Consider the following 23,303-nt stretch of genomic DNA (forward strand, 5'->3'; position numbering starts at 1 on the left):
GAGGTGTTCCTGCCTATGGCAGGGGGGTTGGAATTAGATGGTATTTAAGGTCCCTTCCAACCCAAACCATTCTGTGACTCTATGATAATGTTTAGGATGCAACATAAATGTGACATAAAAATGCATCTCTGTGTGCATCATGATCTCATCACTGTGGGATATTAAGAAGTAGTATTATTCAGCTATAGGTCTTTGCAAATTCGGTTATGCAGAAATTAGAGGAGGAAATTAGAGGATTACCATCTTTGCAAAGGCAATGGGTCAAACTGCAATTGTATACATGGTCTTCTGATGGACTTCAGGGGGGTTTCAAACAGGTGGGCATCTGAGCTGTCATCTCCCTTGGTTCATTACAGAGCTACAACATTGTGTAACGGTGTGAGAGAGACAGGGATGAGGGATGTTAGCAGTTGTCAGAGGTCTGCGTTAACTCCAGTGTCCACCGGAACCTAGTCATTCTTTGGGATGTTAGAATATAAAAGTGCAAAATGAAAAATAAGTTTGTATACAAAATTTCTAGTTTTCAAAAGATGTGGTCCATATGGATAGAACTTCTGCAAATGGTTACGTGTGTTACCTTATTTATACATTTAGTACAGATTTTTATTATGTTCAGGTTCTTAAAGTGGTTAAGTACTTTGATATAATGAGGTATAATGCTTTCTGTGACTGATTTTATCGTGGATGGAGGGAAATGAAATCTTTAATAATTAAATTTCTCATACCATTAAATAACAAAAGACCAGCTTTCTCTTTATGACATTACGTGATCACTTATTAATTTTTTTGTGACTGGAGTTTGTTTACAAACATTTTACCAAAGTTTATTGATCATATTCTCTAAAATGATCAGGAAGTTTTTCTAAAAGGATTCAATTTTTTTTTTCGATTTCATTTTTTTTCTCCATAATATATCTGCATTGCATAGAAAATCTCTGTTTGTCAAAAATCTGAAAATACTTCCTTCAACAAAATTTATGTTTGTATTTTAAATCAGTAGTTGATTTTTTTTCTTCTCATTAGGCCAAAAATTATTCTTTAGTATTTTGTATTAATAAAATGAAAAAATCTATGTATACTGGGGGAAAGAAATGGGCAGGAAAGTCAAGTTTTCAGTCAGCCTTTGGAGAGGGAGAGGTGTGTAATGCTTATTGTAGCATCACTAATTCAGTTAGAGTACATTTGCATGCAGTTTCTGACAGTGAGACAGTGATTTACAGCGAATTTAATATATCGATCAGACTACAGAGCATGTTCTTCAACCTTGCTGTGTTTTCAGAGCATTACAAAATACGTGCAGTATAATGATCTGGAAGATAATCATGGCGAAAACAGCTTCATGCTGTAGTTATCTCCAGCTGCTAGAATGGCGTATTTTAAGTTTTAAAATTCTTTCAACCCTTCTTCTCCTAAAGCATTGAGACTAAAAAACTATAACGGTGAATATAAATACTTTATTTTCAGTGTTCCCTCTGGTCAAATCAATAGTTCAGTTTAATTACAAATATTCATTTTTAGGATAGTTATGTAGGAGTAATCACCAAAGTTGCATACAAGTTGCTCAGTTATTAAGATATATACATATATGTATCAGACATATATATCAGTAACGATTATCTTTTATTTTTCCTTACTTTGAAAGGTTAGCATAGTTCTAATCAGCTTTCAAATTAAGCATTTTTTTAAAGTTAGCTTGAATACAGCTGTCATCCTCTTGGTCTTACTTGACCCATCTTGAAATACATAAAAATCATGGCAAAACTGATGAAGAACAAGTGATTCTTTCCTTTAGAAATGCAGAATTGCTGCTTTTATTCATGTGCTTTCTGATTTTTATATGTATTGCAACATTTAGAACCAATTTTATTTTTCATGTGTTTCTCATAAACTGTTAAGGTTGAAAAAAAATAAAAATGAAAAGTTTTAGAAAATTTAGCTACAGTAATTGTTGCTACTGACAGAAATAACTTGGCCTAGGTTTTCTGAAAGCATTATTAAAGGTGCCTTAAATACAATGCTAATTGCTTTGAAAACATTGTCTAAAGCTGCTTGGTTTATGCTTTGCTCTCTTATGAGAGGTTCTGGAAGAATAGGTGACATTTCTTTCCTGTGTCACATCCTGTCTCATGCCACAGGATTACCATTTTCTGCTTTTCTTTTTGTTTAAAATAGTGAAAGTAAGTGGCTTTGTTTTCATAAGCTGATGCCTTTAAATACCTTGGGGCCTAGTTGTCATGAAAGGGAAGCATTTAAAAAACAAACTAACATTCTTCTCTGAGTGATCATTATATAAATTGTTTATATGCCTGTGTTTAATGTGTTTTAAAAGAGGAAATCCAAGAAGAGGGCTGCGTTCTGCCCAATGATTACAACCCCCCAGTGTCCAATTTTGTTGCATTGTAGGTCCTGCGTATTATCTGTCTTGGGTTTTGTTTTCTTGCAGTGCATCCACAGTCTAGTTGAAAGCTTTCTTCTGCCACATTTATACTTGGCAAATATATTTATCAAAAAGATACAGAACTGTATGTTTCCAGCAGGAGTCAACAGACTTCTTTTACTTTTCTAATCGAGATGTTAGATTTGGTACATTGCGCAGATTTCATTCAGTTTTTCATTTGATCTGTTATATCATCCCAGTTTCTTGAATTGCTGAAATTCTGTATGTTGCTTTTCATAAGGAATCTTGGCAACTGATGAGCTTTGCAACCATTGTGACAGTTTCAGGATAACTGGTCTATTAAGCAGACTTGCTTTAACATGAGAACTAGGCCCTTCTTTTAGAATAAATAAATTACATTTCCTCCATTAAACTACGGTGGGTGGTTTTCAGAACCTGTTCATTTTACTTAATATTGCATCTCTGTGTCACAGCTTGTCCTTTTGTTAGTTAACAGTCCATGAAATTCTTGTATAGATTGTCATAATTCCTCTTCTTACATCTTTTAATGAGTGCTAAAATAGTTAAAAAAATGTTAATGCTTAAAGCATCAACACTGGCAGCTGAGACATCCGTTTGCTCTTAGCAAAAATGTGTCAGGCTTGCTTTTAATCCATGCGGCTATCCTCATAAGGCTTACTCTGATGACATTTGTAAGGCTCTTTGTTGTGTTGTAAAAATCTTGTTAAACTTACAAAATCAGGGATTTAACTGCAAAGAGGAATTAGCTCAACCTGAAATACAGGATTTATAGTAAATGAAATGATTTTATACTAAACGAAAACATAAAGATACATGTGTACATTTTCATACTGTTTTTTTTTCTTTTTAATAACTACATGCTATTTTTCTATTTTTTTTCAGTGATTAAAGGTGTGTAATCTAGCTGTTCCTGTGTGTGTGTGTACACATAACTGCATTATGATGCACTGGAAAGCAACAAAAATCTATCAGTTAAAGAAAAACATGTCAGGGTTATTACAAGTGTTCTCCATGGAGACTGCTAATACAGCATAAATTTCAGAATGCCCGTTCACATTTTTTTTTTATCAGTTAATTTTATTTGGAATGTTTAATTCTTACCAGATAGATTTCTGATTTTTTTGGGCTGTATCAGCTTCTGTCTTTTCTTTTTTTTAGTACTCAGTGTGCTGAACCAGGCATGGAAGCTAGAGCTGGAGGGTCTGTCTGTGCTTGCACATCACTGGCTACGACTTGAGAAGCTGCTTTTTTTTTTTTTTAGAGAGTTAAGATCAGTAGCTCAGTGGGCCTCTTCCAGTCCCAAAACATTCTTTTTCTAAAACGTTCTTTTTTTTCTCTCCCCGACATTTCCCACAACGTGTGTACCTTACAGTGCACTGATGACCTGTTTAACCTGTGAGTCTTTATCCAGCAGGCATGAAGTAAGAGCTTCCTTTTTTCACCATGCCAAAAGAGTTCACAATTGAAGGCCATCTGCTTTGACATCAGTACCTCAATTTACTTTCACTTCAAAAATTGGCCATTTATCTCCTCTGAGAAATATTTTTTTATTTTCTGTATAGCAAAAATCTTTTACCAAAGGTAAAGGTCGGACAAACGGACTTCTAAGCACACATTAGACTTAATGAAGGCATTGAATGTAAGTATTTCTGGCATTTAGTCAGCATACAGAAGTTTATTGTGTGAGGACCTTGGTGGGAGGGCTTTGGTTTCAAATGAGTGTTTGTAGAATATATGGCATTTTGTTTACACTGGATAACACTTAATGTTAAAATGCTTGGGGGACAAACGCAGTCTTTCCAAACATTAAATTGCCTGATTATTTTTCCCATGAATTTTTATTATGTCAGTATAAATGCAGATTAATAGTTTTTTTTCTTCAAGTTGCTGACCCTAAATAGCCATGAACTTGCACTGTAATAAAAAGTTGTTTATCTTTTGAGTTAATTTGGAAGCTATATAATTTTCATTCACTGTTGCTAAATATAGAGCTGTTAATAGATCACACAGCACTGCTAGCCTGCAAAAAGCCATTCAATGATAGTAAGAATTACAGTATACCACTTGTGTATTTAACAGCAGGGGGGAGAATTATTTTCTTAGATACAGACATATTACTCTGTTTAACATCTTTCATAAATCAGCTGCCCTTGAGATTTGCTACTATACTAATCTTACCAGATTAGCCTCTAAATATTTCAGATTGTTAGGTAATGGCTTTTATTAATATTTGCAAAGTTCTTTTTACTGTAACTGAGAGGCTTTATTGTAGAGGGCCCCCAGGCTTTCATGGTCTCAGGAGAATAATACTTCACATGATGAAGTGCAAGTGTGAGGAGCAATCCCATCTTTAACAGTACTGCCTGAATTTCTGGCTATGTGAGCTCTTGAGAGGTGAGTGAGGGAAAGAGGACACTTGGCTGCACACGGAGGAGCAGTGCCCATCACCCCTGGCAAGAGCCAAGTGCTCTGTGACTGGCATCCCTCATCCTGTGCCTGAGCAGACGACAGAGGACCAGTATTCCACGTGCTGTTGACTGTTTCACTCCACACAGGGTGCGTCTCTGCACAGCCTCGTCTGTAGTCATCTTTCAGCTCACAGACCCGACTGGGACACTGGGCTTTGGTCAGCCAGTGGCAGCCTGTGTCATTATCCAGCTTTCCTACTAGGTTTCACTGATATTTACAAATGGTTGTTTTCAGAGCAGAAGGCAAGCTGATGGTGTATGGTGGACAAACAGGAGCTGTAGCCATAGCAGTATAATTACAGCACAGACTTAAGCATGGTTTTGTTATTGAGCTTAGTGTCCAGAGGCTACAGTTATGACTATACATAAGATCTCCATAAAGATTTTTAATGCACTTTTGGAGTTGAGCATTGGAGTAAAGCACATCTGTGCCTTTATTTCACTCTTTGTGCAGGAAGACAGAAACTTGAGGAATCCATCTGCATATTTCAACAAATACGACATTGACATTTGTTTTTGTGTCTTTGAAACCCATTTTAAACTTGTACTGCTGATGAATGAATCCCATAACTTACTAAAAGTGCAGTAGTTAAAGACATCCAGCTTCACAGAGTTACTCGATGCTTCTGGGAATCCATAGATCTTAATCTTTTAGCACCAAAGGGAAAATGAATGTCTTTAACTACATTACCATTAAATAGATTGTCTCTTTCCATGCCCTGTTAATAAACACAACAAGTGGGCTTGCAAGGTCTTTAATGAGTGGCAGTTTAGCACTTCATGCACAATCATGCAGCTGCTGTGCTGTCCATGGACCATCACTTCTGTTTCGTTGAGTCTTCTCAAATATTTTGTCTCAGTGAACTGAGCTAATTCAGATACAAATTTTATGAAAATTGTCACTTCAGCAGTTTTGCAAAAATAAATATCTTAGGTGATAGCTTTTAGATATGATTGATTATCTTCACCCAAAGGAATTTTTATATGACTTTGTATGTTTGACTTATTTCTTTATCTGGAAGAATTTGATTTTCATTGCAAGTACACTGCAATACAGTGTTATTTTATATTTTTTTCTTTGAAGGCGGAAATCTAGAAAGGGCACGATTAAGTTGTTTGTTGGCATTATAGCAAGCAGTGTTCTGTAAAACAGACAAAATATTATAGTTGAGCAAAAAAGTCCTGCAAAGGAGATCATTTTTATTTTACAATACGGTTGGACCTTGCCCAATCTAATGGGTAAGTACAAAACTAATAAAGCCAATAGAAGTTCTACCTTAAATTAATATAATGATTATCATAGAGTGACAAATGGAAACTGCTTCAGATGAAAATTAGTGCAGAAACCGCAGGGAAATATTCCTGATCTTTTGTAGGTTTGTAGTATTTCTCCAATAGAAAGAGCTGTGTGCTTTCTCAGTTCCTATCAGGTATTTCAAGTAGTTTGCTGAGGAGCAACAACTCTGTTGTTAGAGGTTTGTTAAATATATTCTCTGTAACCCGCTGGAGGAGAGTGACCATAGTGCTGTAGCAGGTAGGAGAAAGAGGTAGGAGGAAAAGGAATATATATATATATATAATATATATTTATATATATATAATGTCCTTTCAACCATATAATGTGGCTGTTCATGACAGCACTTGTGAAACACTCAGGGATTATCCAACTCCAGTTGATAATGATTAGATGTAACTAATCTTTTCAAAAAAGATAAATGGGACCGTTTTCTACTGTTGAATGCTTTTAGTGGCTCTGGAGGAATAGGAATTGCAGCGTGGGTTACTGATGGGAGTTCTTATATCAGATGAATAATCTTTGTAATTGCTGCCTCTTAGTTTGTCGTGCCTGAATCCTGCTTGATACGTGTGTGCAAAGAACTGTATATGTTTGAAATGAATACACGATTGCTTTTTGTAATGAATCATTTCTTAAACTTTGTGAATAGCCTCTCAAACTGTCACCACAACATCCCTTGTCTTTTCCACTGCAAAGCTGACTTGCAGACTGCTTGCAGGCAGGAGGCAGAGCCAAGGTCTGGGCCATGCTGCATTTGCCTCTGTGCTGTTGTGCACCCTCTACTCCAGCTTGTCAGGCTGGCATATCTTCACCGTGGATTTTTCTCCATTGCCCATGCTTATTTGGGATTTTCACTTGGCAGATTTACTGGCATAAAGCTGTATTTGAACTGACCAAAGAATCCAACATAAGCGCTTGCCAAAAGACGGTTTTGATCTTTTCTGGCAGCCTCAGGCTGTTTTCCTTTTCAGAGACAATCACAGGCATGTGATCCTGATTCAGAAAAGGATTTGTCCTGTCTCACTTGTGTGAGTCAGACATTTGTGAGGAAAGAAAGAAAGAATGTGGTCTTTGAAGAATATATCTCCACGGACATGTTAGGCTGCAGTTTGGCTATTAAGAAATAAGCCTCACTTGCCTGAGAAAAACATTGTCCATAATCTCAAACCCCAGTCCTTTTCTAGTTGGGAGGGAGCTACACTGGAGGAAGAAGCCCTCTTTTAGACAAGGGCATGAGCAAGTGAGAGCACCTCCTGTTTTAGGCAGGCTGTGAAGTTCCGGAAGCCCCTTCCTGTAGTGCCATATTGGTCTGCTTAGTTAGAGGGTTGTGACAGGTGCCTCTATCCAAGCTAACACTTCTACTCCTGATAGTTTTGATATGCTGGGTGCTGCTGGGCAAGGTGTTCATCTCCTCTGACATAGGAATAAGCTATGGCTCTTTATGGTGCTGCTGCTAGCTATATGTAATAGCTCTAATAGTACGTCTACTTCAGTCTGTATATATATGAAGTATTTATTGCAGGTTTAAATATAGGTATTCCTAGCAATACAAGTGGTAGATGCAATTATCCGCAAAGAGAGAGAGAGAGAGAAAGGGATTTGCATTGCTGTGAAACAGAGGCAATGAAATGCAGCTTGTGCTTCTCCTATGACTTTGTTGCTTCAGGATCACAGTTTTAAAACTGTGCCTTAATGAGCGTAGGGCCACATTGACTTCATTCTTACCTAGGAGATGACTTTCTCATAAATGCACATAAGAAATAATTCTGTGTTAAAAAATACAGTGATAATTAAGGAATACAGTCTTTGCTTCAGCTGGTTGCCAGAAAGCCTGCCGTAGCAGTGGAAGGGAGTGAATCGTGAGAACTCAGTACGTATGTGTATTAAATGAATATGTGCTGCTGACTATTCTGCAGCTTCAAGCTCAAGCCAAGACTGTCTGTTGTAATACTAAAGTAATATTTTAAAGGTGGATTTCATTTCTAAATTTTAAGAATTAATGCTTTTCTGAAATGTCTTTAGAGAATTGAAATATCTGGGTTTCTTTAGATGCTTCAGAGCTCTTTGAAAAAGCAGTTGGCAGCAAACATCTCGCCTAGCGAGAAGTATTTGGTAGCTCTGAATATCTGTACATGATACGGGAAATCTAATATGAAGGCTTATGTCTGTCTGAGTAGAATGTTTTTACTGAGCAAGGAGGAGAGGATTGCTACTTCAGCTCAAAAAGCATTCACAGAAAAACTATGCTTTGAGTTCTTATCTTTTTCAGGAACAGGCAGTTGCTATCAAAGTATCATTTTTTTGTATGTTGAAGTCTTAAGAAGTTTAAAACTTTCTCATAGAGGTATATGCAAAATGTCGTAGCTACACTCAAAAGTTCACTGGTTTAGGGTGATGTTGCATCTCTGTGATGTAACCAAGGGTCCGTACTAAATGCCATTGCTAATTTCTGCGCACTCGGTCATCACTAGTATCTTTGATGCTACTGTATGAAGTAGTGTACTCAAACCCAGATGTTTTTGTGGTCTCTGTTCTGAGCTAGAAGTTTCAGGATACTGTTCTAGGCTAGTACTTGGTGTCTCATCCCACATTTGGTTTGCTTTAAATAGCAGACATTTGGGGATATTGAAATTTGAACTCAAAGAACCCAACTCAAAATAAAGGTCAGGAAAAAAAAAAGATACAAATAAATAATGTGATGAGTGATATTCCCTAGAGTTATTTGGAAATGCACTAGTACAAAGATACAAAGATCTGGACGATTTCTATTTCTTGCTGCTGCATCACTGTTATCATCTGATTAGTTGTATTACACTTTTGGTGTGCTCCAGGTTTTCAATCCATTACATTTTAAACTACTTGACATTTACACTTTTTGATGCTGATATACTAATCTATATATCCCTTTAATGTCTATAAATATGTTTTATCATAGCAGCAATGTACTGTCTTGGTCTTTTTTGCTCAAGGCTTGCACGTTGTAAAAACTAAGACAAATCTAGAGTATAGAACCAGCCAAAACCACAAATTCTGATTTAGACCTACTTGGCTTTTCTGAATCATCACGAGCTCTGGGCAGAGAGTCAGCCAAACTGGTTTTCTCATCAGTGTTGTGTAAACACAAGATGTTTCCCTGGGCTAAATATTATTAAGTAAAGAAGTCATGTTTATTTGAAAATTTTTTAAATGTCACATGTTGTGTGAAAAATGAATAATATATAAAGCTACCTTCTAGGGAAATCAGCTCAGTTTTGAACACAAAGTAGTTTAGAGTACCCTTATTTTTTTATTTGGTTCTGTAAGTGTTTTGGAGCAGGGTAGACAAAGCTTCTTTGCATTGCAGGAGAATTAGCTTTGGGAATTGCAATTTCTTTTCAAGTTACTAAAAGAAACCACACACGTTAGGTCATAGCTCTACCATGCTATGATTTCAATTTTTAAAATTGGAAGTGAAGGTTCTGCAACTGACTAGTGCATTCTGGAGAAAACTTCAGATGCATAGGTGTATGTAGAAGTGGCACAAGGTTGTAATCGTGAGAATGCTGTAAGTTTGTAAATGCCAATGACTGCTTCCTTGACATCCCATCTTTTTGCTTCTGGCACCTCCTCTCTTGCGCCTTATATCTTTCAGGAAATCACCCTTCATGGTGATTTAATGAGAGTCAGTTACCTTGTTGAGCTGTCATATCCCCAAGCACTCATTTCTTTTCTCTTCTTGACGGTCCTTGCTGTCTGTAGGTCTGGCCGAGCACCAGCAGCCAGGCAGTGTGTGTGTAGCCTCTTCATTCTGGTCTTTCAACTGTGCTGCTGGCTGCCACCATGGGTATTCAGTATTGACTGATAGGCATCGATCTGCCAGTAGATTCATCTCCTTGCAGCTCTTCACCACTCGTGTCGTTGAAGGGGATGAGACTTAAGAAGATTAGAGGGAAATATAGATAACACACAATAGGAATTGAGTGGGCATATAGCATATTCCCTTTTTGACCCTGTTTGGCAGTGTCAGTTAAGAGACAGAAGCTAGTGATGGAATCAGAAATGTATGATGCAGCCGAGTATTACTATTTTTTTTAACAGAAACGAAATCTTCTTTACCAAAGTCTGCCAGCTTTTCAGTTAGAGCTTGCTTTCTTCTCAGACTGATGCAGTTGTAAGTCTATAGGCTTTAGCTCCCTGATTGTCATCCATATTCCCATATTCCTGTTTCCAGCTGGCATATCCCTTACCACAGTACACGTCAGCTGAATAGCAAGTAAATTCTATTCTCTTTTTTTTCTCGAAGCATCTCCACATGCATCTAGTTTTAGTTTGAAGGTTTTATTTATTTTAGCTACCTGCTTTCATAAATGAAATGAAATGCTTTCATTAAGACCTAACTAAACCTGTAAGAGTGAGCTTGCCATTCTCAAAATTTCTTCTCTTTTTACATGGATCCTTTCTTGGTCTTCCATGCACAGACATCCCACGAGGAAAACACACTGCTGTTTGGTATAAGGTCTGAATGAGTGTGTGGAATAGGTATTGTATGGATTCTGTCATATAAAAATATTTGTGTACTCAGAATATGATTTATATTTTCACAGCTGTGCTGTTATTTTGCTTAAGGAGTCTTAATAGGAAATGCGGACTTGAATTGTTTTACCTAAAGAGTAGTCTCAAGAGTATGGTATGGCTATTGTTGTTACTCAGTTGATCTTATTTGATAGGGAAGGGATAAGCAGGTGTTTTGGTGTGTTTTTTTAAAGGTACTCTAAGAGTCACACCAAGCTGTTTCATTTTCTTTACGTACAATTATGGTGTATTACTACAAAAAAGAGTATGTTTCAAGAGAACAGAAAGCTGGTTTTCCAAGGAGGGATGTACTGTATTTCTGTGTAGTTGTTTTGACTGCATTACAGTGAAATTAGAATCATGGAATCATTAGGGTTGGAAAAGACATGCAAGAACATCTGGACCAACCATTCCCCTACTGCCAATGTCACCCACTAAACCCTGTCCCTAAGCACCACGTCCAACTTTTCCTTAAACACTCCCAGGGACGGTGACACCACCTCCCTGGGCAACCCATCCCAATGGCTGACTGCTCTTTCTGAGAAGAAATGTCTCCTCATTTCCAACCTAAACCTCCCCTGGCACAACTTGAGGCCGTTCCCTCTCTTTCTATTGCTAGCTATCTGCAAGATTAGTTACTGTTTGGGCAGTTAACATGTTTAAATGTTTGAAATTACTATTTCATCTAGACTAAAATTTCAGGCATGTAATTAAAAGTGAGACTAAGGAAAAAGAGAGACCAAAAAAAGCAAATTGGGCACTATATGCAGTGGTTTTAATTTAATTGAAATTTCTTTTTAATGGTTAGTTAAAGAATCTAGAGCTATGAACTGAATGTGCAGTTTTGTTTTCCATTTTTTAATATAGTCAAACATTTTAGCAAACAGCAAAGATGATGCTTTCTCTTTCAAAATCAGCATCTATTGTCTGATTACAGAATTTGTTATCGTAGCCCTTGAAGTTTGTTATTCTGCTGAAATCTATGGTTAATTGAGGCTTGCTTTTGTGTTTTTTTTTCCATTTTGTTTTGTTTACAACTTCTAGGATATGGTGCTGCTGGGAAAACAGTTGTATGACATTAAGAATACCATTCTAAGATAACCCAAGTCCAGTGACTGGATTCTCCTTTGTATGCTATTTAAAAGATTGATTGGAGGCTCTGCCTAGGAAAGAGGGAGTTGAATAATATTAATACAATATTTTTAGACAAAGTCTGTCTGTGCTTTTAGTATTTGTTTAGCTATGATTCAGCACGAAGGGCAAAGGCAAAGTGCAGTGTGTGTATATCCTATCCTATACAAGTAGGAGGTGATAGGAAATGACTGCAGCATTCCTCTGTGGGTGTAAGAAAAGCAGAGCGCCTTTAAAAGTAACTGTACAATGACCTGCACATTGCAGTCTTTGTACAGTGATGTTGCTTAACTCACCTTGTGAAGAAGACACTTCTTAGGTTGGAGAATTTAAAACCAAACAGCCAAAAAAAAAAAAAAAAAGAACACAGACATAGATGCAATACCAGATCTACAGTCTCAAAAAATCAAAGTGAGACATTAAAGACATGAAAAAGGTGACTGTTTTTTATCTTTTTCTCCCTTTCAATAGTGCGGCTTCATGACAGCATATCAGAAGAAGGATTCCATTACTTAGTCTTTGACTTGTAAGTATGTCTTTTGCATATGTTTAGCATGTTGGGAATGTGGTATTCAAAACACTTAGATGTAAATTCAACCTCACAAGGTTAATGCATGAATTTGGTGCAAGGAAATGGACAAATAAATGTAAATTGAGCTAGGAGGACAGTAACATATTTGGTCATTTGCATATGTAAAAGCTAATTTTTAAGGGTCACTGTAAGAATTCCACACTAAAAAAATATTCAAAGTAGGGATACTGTTGAATTGGACTTTAATATAAAATGTAGGTGTGTAAGTGTTGTGGTTTAACCCGGCTGGCAGCTAAACACCACACAGCCGTTCGCTCACCCTCCCACCTCCCTCTCTGGGATGGGGGAGAGAAACAGGAAAGTGAAGCCTGTGAGTTGAGATAAAGACAGTTTATTAAGACAGGAAAATAATAATAACAATAACAATAATAATAATAGTAGTAGTAGTACTACTACTACTTATGTGTACGAAACAAGTGATGCACAATGCAATTGCTCACCACCCGCTGACCGATGCCCAGCCTATCCCCGAGCAGCCGGCCCCCCCACCCCGGCCAGCCACCCCTATATATTGTTTAGCATGACGCCAGATGGTATGGAATACCCCTTTGGCCAGTTTGGGTCAGCTGTCCTGGATCTGTCCCCTCCCAGCCCCTGCTGCACCCCCAGCCTGCTCGCTGGCAGGACAGAGCGAGAAGCTGAAAAGTCCTTGGCCTGGTGTAAACACTGCTCTGCAACAATTAAAACATCAGCATGTTATCAGCGCTCTTCTCATCCTAATCCAAAACATAGCACCCTACCAGCTACTAGGAGGAAAATTAACTCTGTCCTAACTAAAACCAGGACAGTAACTAAAAGTTGCATGCTATCTGCCAAAGCTAAACCAACATACAATTCAGAAAAAGGAATTCACTGCAAGCTGGTTGTCTGATAAAGGAAACATAAACAAATGTGGAGGAGTAGCAAATCCTCAGTGCTACACTGACAGGTAAGCCTGATTTCACTAGAATGAAAAAGATCATATGAATTTTATTGGTGATTTATGGTTTACTGATATGTAGGATTAGTTTCATTTTGACTCTTTCCAGAATACGAAATGCCCAGCATACCGAAAGGAATTGTCTTTCTCATTTTGCTCTATGAATTTGAATCCTGTGAGCTGTTGGAGCATGTGTGTGTGGGAAGGGGATGGTTACGGAAAGGGGTAGGTGGGGACGAAACCTTGTTTCTTCCAGATAATGCTGTTTAGTAAAACAACATGACAACATGAACATAGATATAGCAGACTCTTAACTTTGAAACAAAAACACTAATATTCTTCACAATTCCCTGTGATAGGCAAACTTTTCCATTCATATGAAAAACTACTGCTTTTGGTTCTGCATATGGGCAGACATGAATGGTAATTTTCTTGCAAAACTGACATATTTAGGTAAAACAATTTGTTTCAATTGCATATTTTTCTATGGCAGTTTATGGATGTGAGAAATTCTCACCTCCTCCTGCCCCCATTAAGAACTTTCTTAGGCCCGATACATTTTTGCTGGTTAGAATGAGAATACATTATTGCCCTAGAACTGTGAACCAGCTCACTTCCAAGCATGCAAACAAAAGTACATTCAGTTTAGGTAAGTTAGAACCCAGATCTTCCACAATAAGTTGCATGCTTTCACATTCAGGTTACCTTCTGTTTTATTTGCTGACTTTTAAATCCCTGGGGACTTTTTCTAGACCAGATTTTAGACTAGCAATACAAAAATATATAAACACATGGTCTGTCTGCAGTGAAGGCGTTTAGGGTTCAGTACTCTGATCTGAACTGGGCACAACAGGAACTTATATATGATTTGTATATATCCCAGGCAAGTGTTCGGACTGTTGGCTTAAAAGCGGCTCTAGGGCACAGTATGCATACATGTTCTCTGACATACCTATTTTTTTTGTTGTTTTGTTTTTCTTTTAAATGAAGGGCTACAAAGGAAATCTTTCTGTGTGGAATTGCTGAAATGTTCTTAATCCTGAACACTTCCAATAAATGCATTTTTACCTTAAATTGAATACCTAATGTCTGCTATATCTCAGGAGATTATGATTGCAGTATGAACTAGAAGGAATTTGAACATCGGAGTTGTAGATATCAGTATCTATATCTGGGTACTTGCAGAGTGAATAGAAGGATGTGTTCAGCAATAGGAAATAATATATAACCCAAAGGTACTGTCTTGCCAAAAACAGATTGCGTACCAAGCATTCTGCACTGGACTGGAACTTCCTCTATTTCAGTGTCACTTCCATTCAGGAAAAACATACAAACAGACTCATACATCTGTTGTTCCTCCAGAGCAGTCTGCACATTTTTGTTTTTCAGTTTCTTCAAATACGGAAATAAGGAGGGCTTCAACATATACGTAGAGATTTTTACTTTTTTTTGTCAAAATTATTTTGCAAAAAAAGAAAATGTCTAAATGGTAAAGGTGGTAACTGTACTGACAGATACTTATCTTTGGTAGATAAGTATCCTAATTAGTAAGGATGGCTTTTCACAGTTTATTTTGCATTCAAGCTAAGAAAGTACTGCTTTAAATAAGAAATTACGGTGTTAATACTCACTAATACTATCGATTAGTGAAACTTCACCTTTAATGTCGTTATAAATGTGGTTTAGTGGCTTGTTTAAAAGAAGTACATAAAAGAGCTGCCACAAAAAAGGTGCCATATAGACTTCTTTAATATGAAGACCAAGTAACGTGCTTTCATTTTTTTTCCAACTAAAGCTCGACTGTGGTGTAACACTGTCACTCCACCCACGCATACCATCGTGTTTTTTATCTTAATGATTTCTTTCAGACTGTGTGGGATTCAGTGCTACTGTTTCTTCAGAAATTTCCTTAAACTGCGTCCCACATAAAGTGCAGAGGAAGAGTTCTTTTTCTTGAATAGAAAAAGATGATCATTGTCACATTCTATTTTGAATTTCTAATAATCTCTTTTTACTAAATGTTATAGAGATGTCTGCAATCTGAAGGAGAAGGTTGAAGGAGAAACCTCAGTGATAGTTATGCTTCCATATGGAGAGAGAAAAGTGATTAATGTTCCCTGCTACAGGCTTGCGTTTAGGTGAAGAGTTCTAATGCCAAAATGGAAAGGTGGAAGTCTTAAATTCCACGTGGAATTTGGACATTTAACATTGAATGAAGTGCTTTCTGCTAGAAGGAGTGTTTCTTTTATAGAGGTGTTCCTGTAAGAAGCACTGCGTATGGGAGAATTATCTACACTGAAGCTGACATGCCATATATATGTAATTATGCTTCAGTTGCTGACTCACTGGCCCTGGACACACAATTGAAATATGTAAATGGCCGTTTAGTTCTGGAGGATGGGGGTTCATTTGTACTTTACTAGGCAAAGCAGTGATTTTCAGTGTCTCCTTGGTGTCACTGCCAAGGAAGAGAGTCATCTTACTGATCTACTGACATGATCTTCCCTACTTTAAAAATAAATAAATAAACTAGCCTTCTGCAATACTTTGCACAAGCAAAGGACTCGCACCTGTTATGTTTCTCCCACAAGACACAGTGATTTCTGAATAATGAGGTGTGCACAGTAAGACTGGCAATGAACTCCGTAAAGTTTCTAATTCCTCTTCCCTTACTGGTTAAAGCAACTGTAGTTAAGATTTTCATCTCTTTATCAACCTGTTTCAGTTGCTAAGCACGCGTGAGATTGTTTTCAGTATTAATGATGTTATGTGAGTTCAAATTCAATCAATTCCGTCAGTATTAATTGCTGTATCTGAATGGAAACAGCTGTAGCCCTTGAAGACTCTTTAGTGCAAGTCCGTGAGATTCTCTTTGCTTAGTGTCTCCCATTTGAATGCACTTGTTGACACACAACAATTGGTACATTTAGAATCCTGGCGTCGCTGCTGAATTCCAAGTGGAGGGACTGTAATGTGTAGAAGGAAAATAAATACCCAAAAAAGCCTAGTTGCAGAACAATCTGCCTACAGTAAGTGTCTGAACCTTTGTGTCCTTTTCAGGAGGAGAAAGGTCAGAAATAAATGTTAAAAAAATATATTAACACTGCCATTTTTGTAGGACCGTTTCCTCCCACCTTCATTATGCTGTTTAAGAAATATGAGATGTAAGCCAAGAGGAAAGAAGGTTAATGTGATCATCAGCAGAGGCTTTTTTTTAGCTAGCTTTGCTAATTTGGGTTTTCATTTTCTCATATTCAAAAAATTTCCTTACAAATTGAATGTAGTACATGAAGTAAATATTTTTGTATATATTGTTACGAATGTTTCCAACAAAAAAAAAATGTGGCATTTAATATTCTAAGCGCAGTAGTTGTTTTTTTAATTGATTGTAGAAAGTGATGTCAAAAAGTCTGTGTTTTAATATACCTCTTTGGAAATTAAAGAGAAATAACATCCTTTGTATGTGGAATCCTTCTGCTTGCCTCTCTGTGGCTTTTCTGAGAGATATTCCTGGAGAGGCTTGTTATTTCTACATGGGGTTTGCATTTCTTTTGTTTAAACAACCCCATGTGCTTTATTTGCTGCTTTTTTAGCATGCTTTTCAAGAAAATTACACAAGAACAAGAATAATTAGTGAGAGCCCGTAGCTTTTAATTGGTACCCTGAAAGTCACTGGAGCCCGTTATCATGAAGTGTCCCATCATGAGCTAGGAGCTCACTGAAGACAGCAATGTGTCTGTATCGGAAGGGCACTGGGATCCATATATTTCCTCTTTTAATCACTAGAAGATCTAACTGTACTGGGAGCTGGCTTCTAATTTAAGGGCATAGACTAGAATCTATGTGTGATTTTTTTTTTTTCCTGAATGGTACAATATATCAGTTATTTTAGCTTAAAAAAGAAAATGTTTAACTGAAGCAGCGGTCAAATGATAAATTACAAAAGGCTATTAAAATAGGATTTACTTTAATTTCAGAGATCAGCCTTAAGTATTTCTGATGATCAGCAACACCCCCAAAAGTTCTCATTTCAGCACACCTCTCTCTGTAAGGCAATTTGATGCTCCTGCTAGTCACAGAGCAGTGCCTCTGAGCCATGCATTCACTGAAGAGTACATGATTCTTTGATTTAGTTGATGGCCTTCACTAAGCAAGGAAAACCTCGTAACTAAGGATCTCTTGTATTTGTGTATTTGCATTCATGCTAGCTATCTCAGGTCGTTCCCTAGTCATCATGTTCCAGAACTGTGGATAGAGGGAAAAAATCAACCTAGCGAAAAGATGGCTAATAATGAGTAGAATGCTTTGAAACCACTTTGGTATTAAACTATGGAGAATAATAAGAAAGTTATTGGTAATGGCTCTGTTCCTTATTTATAAAATTAGTAAATAACATAGTTTGGTAAGGATCCCTCGAGGCTATCTGGTCTAACCCCCTTCTTGAACCAGGTCCAACTGAATCAGGTTGCTCAGGGGTTTGTCGAGGCTGTAACACCTTTGGGGATGGCTGTACCTACTTAACATTTCTGTTGTTCCAGTTTGTCTGTTGCCTTTCATGCTGTCTCTGTGTGCCCACCCATTAGGGAGCTGTACACAGCAGTGAGATCTCTCCCGAGCCTTCCCATTTTAGTGGTGAATAAACCCGGTTTTCTCAGCCTCTCCCTGAACATCATGTGCTACAACTCTAACCGCCTTGGTTGCTCTCCGTTATACTCGGTTCGGAACGTGAGTATTGGAAAGGGCAGAAGGGCAGACTTGTGTGGTCTCATGAGTGCCCAGTGGAAGGGAAGAATCACTTCCCCCAGCCTGCTGGCCGTCCTATACTGGGACACAGTTGACCTGTTTTTGCTGCAAGGGCAAGTTGCTTGCTCACGTTCGGCGAGCAAAGGTTACTAACACTGCTGTGAAGAATTTCTCAGGCAGAGGCTCAGAAGATACACACGTGTTATGACTTCTCTTAGTCCCCTGCACTACCTGCCTTTGTTACAGCCTTCTTTACGTTATCTGTCTTTTAAGAATTATTCCTAATGTATCCTTCAGAGTGACAGCATTGGAAATACTGAATACTTGTTTGCTTGTCAGTGAAATTCATCTGCTCTGTTCTTGTTTTTATTTTTTCATCTTTTAACAGTGGTTAGCAATGCTAAGCAAATGTTTAGTGTCAGCAACTATGAGTGCATTTTTCCTTTTTTTTTTTTTTTGTCCTTGAGAAGAACATGCATCAGTTTGGTGTTCTCTCCCACTGAAACGCACTTTGATGACAAAAGCTTTTTCTTGGCTTGGATCAAAAATGAGTGTTTCAGGGAAGAATAAGATCAAAGGATGCTTTGTTTTTTCATACATCACAAAGTAAGAATTAATCCCCTTTACCAGAACCATAGTAGAAAACATACATGCAAAAAAGAGGTATCAAAGACTGTCAAAATACGCGTCAATTAAGCATTTTGTGTTACAACAATCTAAGTGAGTTTCTGGAAGGTAGAAGGCAAAGAGAGAGAAAGTATGAATTAGGCAACCTGCTATTTTACCTCCTACAGATTTTATTGCAGACTTTTGCACAAAATAGAGTTGTTACCTGAAAGTACTTATTTTCCAAAGTCAGTAAGTTATGAACTCAGAAAAAGGATGATATAGCACAAATGTAAATGGAAACACACATTCACACAAAAAAAATGTTTTTCTCAAAGCAGAAAGGGGTTATGTTACTGGTTGAGCAGATCATTTCTGTCATCACCTAAGTGATTGAATAACTGAGATCTATGAGGAATTGTTGTTAGTATAGTGAATTAGAAATGAATGTTTTGGTTTTGAAGATTCCAAGTATCCTCATTTTTAATTTCCTAATTGTATTAAACTTAATTGTATTCAGTACAGATATTCACTGTAGTATAGATTTTTAAGCATCTTAATATTTAAGCATCTCATAACCTACTCCAGCTTTTAACTTTGGGACTTCATTGGGATTATATTGTGTAATATGAAAGCTCACTACCTTCATAAACAGTAATGAAATATAACCATTGATTCCCCGATCTAGGAGTTACTGATGTTGGCATATCAGTAGGATCAAGGTTTTGGAAAGCAGGAATCAGGCTGACTCATGCGTTATGTTTGGAGGTGCTCTGTTTAGGCTGTGCCCAGGGGTATTCCACATTGTGTGCATTTTCAAGCTTTGTATCAGTTTGCAACAGTTCAGCACAACACTTTAAATATATGAAGATTTTAATTTAGCTATGAAAGTATACCAGTGTGTTCCATAAAAGAGAAATGTTAGAATATACTACTAGGAAGATCCTCCTGTTTCTTTGAGTTCATTCTCTTGTTGACACAGGCAGACAGAGTTTGTTGTTGTTGTTTTGTGTTCTTTTAGACAGGATTTTATTTGGAAGCTCATTGATCTTCATCTTAAAAACTGAGCATCTGTCTCTGTTACTTTACTAAAAACGTCTTCCTTACACCAGTTTTATAATTGTTACAAACCCTCTCCTGTTTAAGCATATATTTATACACAGATGCTGTATGTTCATTTATTATTATATCAATATTGCCCATTACAGCTCTCCTCTATGGAGAGCATGGTTTATGATTTTTGTCATCAGTATTTATTTTTAGCCCCCTTAAATACTGTTTTGCCAAGCTAAACTGACTTCGCTTCTGCAAGAAGGTAAGATGAGTAAGTGAATGGATAGCCTAGTATCAGTTTTCTCCTCATTATGGCTGTTTCAATCCCCATTTTGAACACAAGTGACCAGAACTGTGTACAGTATTCGAGGAGAGGTTTTACAGCTGTATGTAAGGACATCACTGTCACCCTATTTCAAATGCAGTCCAAGACTGTGGCAGCATCCTGCTGGTGATTCATTATGGACTGTCATCTTTTGATTATAACAACACAGTTTTTTTTCTTTTTAGCTACTTCCTAGTATCAAACTATTGGTTGTACTGTGAGATCCTAAGTATGCAAGCACACACAGTTGCTTCTGTTACTTATCCTCTGACTCATGCACTTCTTCCTTTGTGCTGTTAATGCCTCTTAATTTACTGTAAGTGGCAATTTCACTAAAGTATTCCTGCATTCTTAGATAACTGAAAATATTTTAGGAAAAAAAAAATCTGCCATCTGATTAAGGTACATCTCTTCTACTGGTAAGGTCCCTCCAACTCAGTAATATTCCTCCTAGCAAAAGCATAGAAAGCAAACCAATCTGGCACATGGGTATACCTCTGTTGTGTTCTGACTTACCCTTTAAAGATCCTTTTCCCTTTTTAGCATTAGTGTATTCTCCTTTTATGTCTAATTTATGTTGCAATTCTCAAATTGTTCTGAACTTCAGCCACAATTTTCCTTGCCAGTCAGTTCCTGTTTATTCATGTAGTTGTACTACGTACTCTTGACATCCTTAACTGATGTATGTCATCCTGCCAAATAAGCTGCTGCACTTCACTGTTATTTTCCAGTTATGATTGCTCTTCCACTGCCTACATTTTATTCATATAATAATTTGAATTGACAAACCTACTGCTTTAGTTCCTTCACCGTGCTGGTCAAGACCTCTTTAATTTCTGTACAAATATTTCAGTTATTCCTTTCTGACTTCTCCCTGTCAAGCTGCATTTAAGATGTGTATTTTCACTTCTGAAATCTCCTTTCCCATCTTGCTTTTTCTAACAGAGTCACTGGAGGTGAATTGTTTGAAGATATAGTTGCAAGAGAATATTACAGTGAAGCAGATGCCAGGTAAGTCATTTATTTTTCTGATGTTGCCTTTCATTTTCCATTCATTTCTGATGTTGCCTTTCATATTCCAGCATAGGTACTTAAATATCTCATGGTGTTTGGCATCAGTTAGATTAGCAGTCTATGAGACTCTTGGATTTCTCCTTGAGTTCTCTTAGTCTTTGAAAGAGGCACAGTTTGGGGTTTTGAGCTCAAGACTGTGTGGTGATGAACTCTATGACGTCTTGATGTCTGCAGATCTGAAGAAGCTGAAATTGGATCTAAATTTGATAAATCTCTGGAAACTAGTGATGTTGATTAAAAACTCTATCCAGTTTTCCTCTCTGCAAACTGGACGTATAATTGCAGCAATCTTATCTTGGGATTCTTGTATTTACTGATCAAAATTTGAAATATATATTGGTCCTGAAAGAAATTTTACATTAAATACCATTTTTGTTCTGGGTCCAGAAGTACTAATTTCCTCTTCATAATTAAACATTTTTTGTTGTGTTTCATCAATAAGCAATTATACTGTGCAGCTCATAGTCTGAGCTCAAATTTGAAATCTCTAGTAATTTGCTGCAAGTGCTTGTTGAAAAACTTGAAGAATAAATTGAAGATTATCATAATTTGCATGCTGGCATGAAATATCAGGGGCATTTTTCCATCTAAGAATCTGTTTGCCTTCATACAATAATAAATCTTAAACATTGTGGTCAGTTGCTTTCCTAACACTACACTCTTCAGAGAAACTTTATCTCAGAGTAAATTTAAAGAATTTGTCATGTTTTTGTACATTCATAGTCACACACCACCATTGATACACATTTAGCATGTATAATTTTCAGTTTTTTCTTTATATTTGGAATTAATTGGCAGATGACTGGAAAGCATTAAGTGTCCCTAACAACACTGGTAAAATAATAATGAACAAAGAAGAAGAAGTTAATCTAAATATTAGGAAACTTCCACGATTTATTACTCTAACTCATTTCTGGCGGAATGGTAGGAATGTCATTTCTGTAAGCATTTAACTGTAGAATAACACATGGCAAAACATGCTGTAGAAGAGCAAACAAGATCAGTAGTTTAGGTGGGGTGGAAGGAGACGAGCTATGTTTTAAAAAAAAAAATGCAGGGATTTTTGCCTGCTGTGATTCAGGCACAATTTCTAGTATTGATGCCAAAGGCCATATGGTGTCACTGTGTTTTAAGATTATTGTGATTTAAAAGCAAAAACTGCAATTTTTTTTTTCTGTTCTAGTGTTACTGCATATTGGAAGTTGCTGTGCATATATATAATATATATATGATATATATATATGCATTTATATATTCAATAGAACTCGACCAAATAAGTGAAATTTCTAGTTATTATGCATCTCTATTTTTATATATTTATATATATATAGATGTCTGTGTATACATATATCTATATATAGTGCATACATGTCTGTATATGTGTGAGTGTATGTATCCCTTTAGAAATAGTTAATGGACTTTAAAGATGCATATCCTAGGATTTTAATACTGGTCTGCTCCTGCAAGCCCTTACTCATGCAAGTAGTATTTACTCACATGAGCAGCTAGTTCAGTGAGTTGTGAACTACTCGCATAAGAAACGGTTTTCAGGTTTGGGCTCCAGTTACTGATTTATCACCGTTCCTTCTCAATTCCATGGCCAAAACATTTTGGATGAGCAGAATCAAATCCTTGGCCCCTGACTACTATATATTACTTCACTATATATCACTGACTTCTGCCACAAGGATGTCTTTAAAAAGGAAACTGAAAACATTTGTAAACTCTTGTGGTGCCGAAAAACATCTGAAAAAGTTCCAGTGCTATAAAAGATGAATATTCTAGTTGTGCTTTTTGGCATGGTACACTGGTCAAAACTTGCAAACCTGGGCATGGAAAAATAGGTGCTAATTCAATTATTTAAAGAGCCAAAAGAAAGCATTTGTCTCCATTTTTAATGTGGATTTCCATTCCATGTGTGACTCTTTACTAAACTATTGCTCAACAGTACTTTAACTGAAATTGCATGCCACCTTTTTGAATGACTTGGCTTTATTCTGCTAATAGTTTTTAAGAAACCATTAGATTCACAACGATAAATGTTTTGCTTTTCCTTAGCTTTTGATTTTTTTCATCTGTTTTCTGTATATCATTTCACTTTTGAACATTTTCTTGTTTCAGCACT

The 23,303-nt window shown here is 36.9% G+C and overlaps 1 protein-coding gene across 37 annotated transcripts in view; it reads left to right on the forward strand.

Annotated features, from left to right (window-relative positions):
- Positions 1–23,303, forward strand: part of CAMK2D (calcium/calmodulin dependent protein kinase II delta) — a 166,633-nt gene that overhangs the window by 84,434 nt on the left and 58,896 nt on the right. For all 37 annotated transcript variants that reach the window (XM_083833384.1, XM_083833366.1, XM_083833380.1 and 34 more), the window contains 2 exons: positions 12,338–12,392; positions 21,050–21,115. In XM_083833384.1, coding sequence (XP_083689510.1) covers positions 12,338–12,392; positions 21,050–21,115 — 121 coding nt within the window. The remainder of the gene's footprint in view (positions 1–12,337; positions 12,393–21,049; positions 21,116–23,303) is intronic.

Source organism: Anser anser (assembly GCF_964211835.1).
Source record: "Anser anser genome assembly, chromosome: 4".
Lineage (NCBI taxonomy): Eukaryota > Metazoa > Chordata > Aves > Anseriformes > Anatidae > Anser > Anser anser.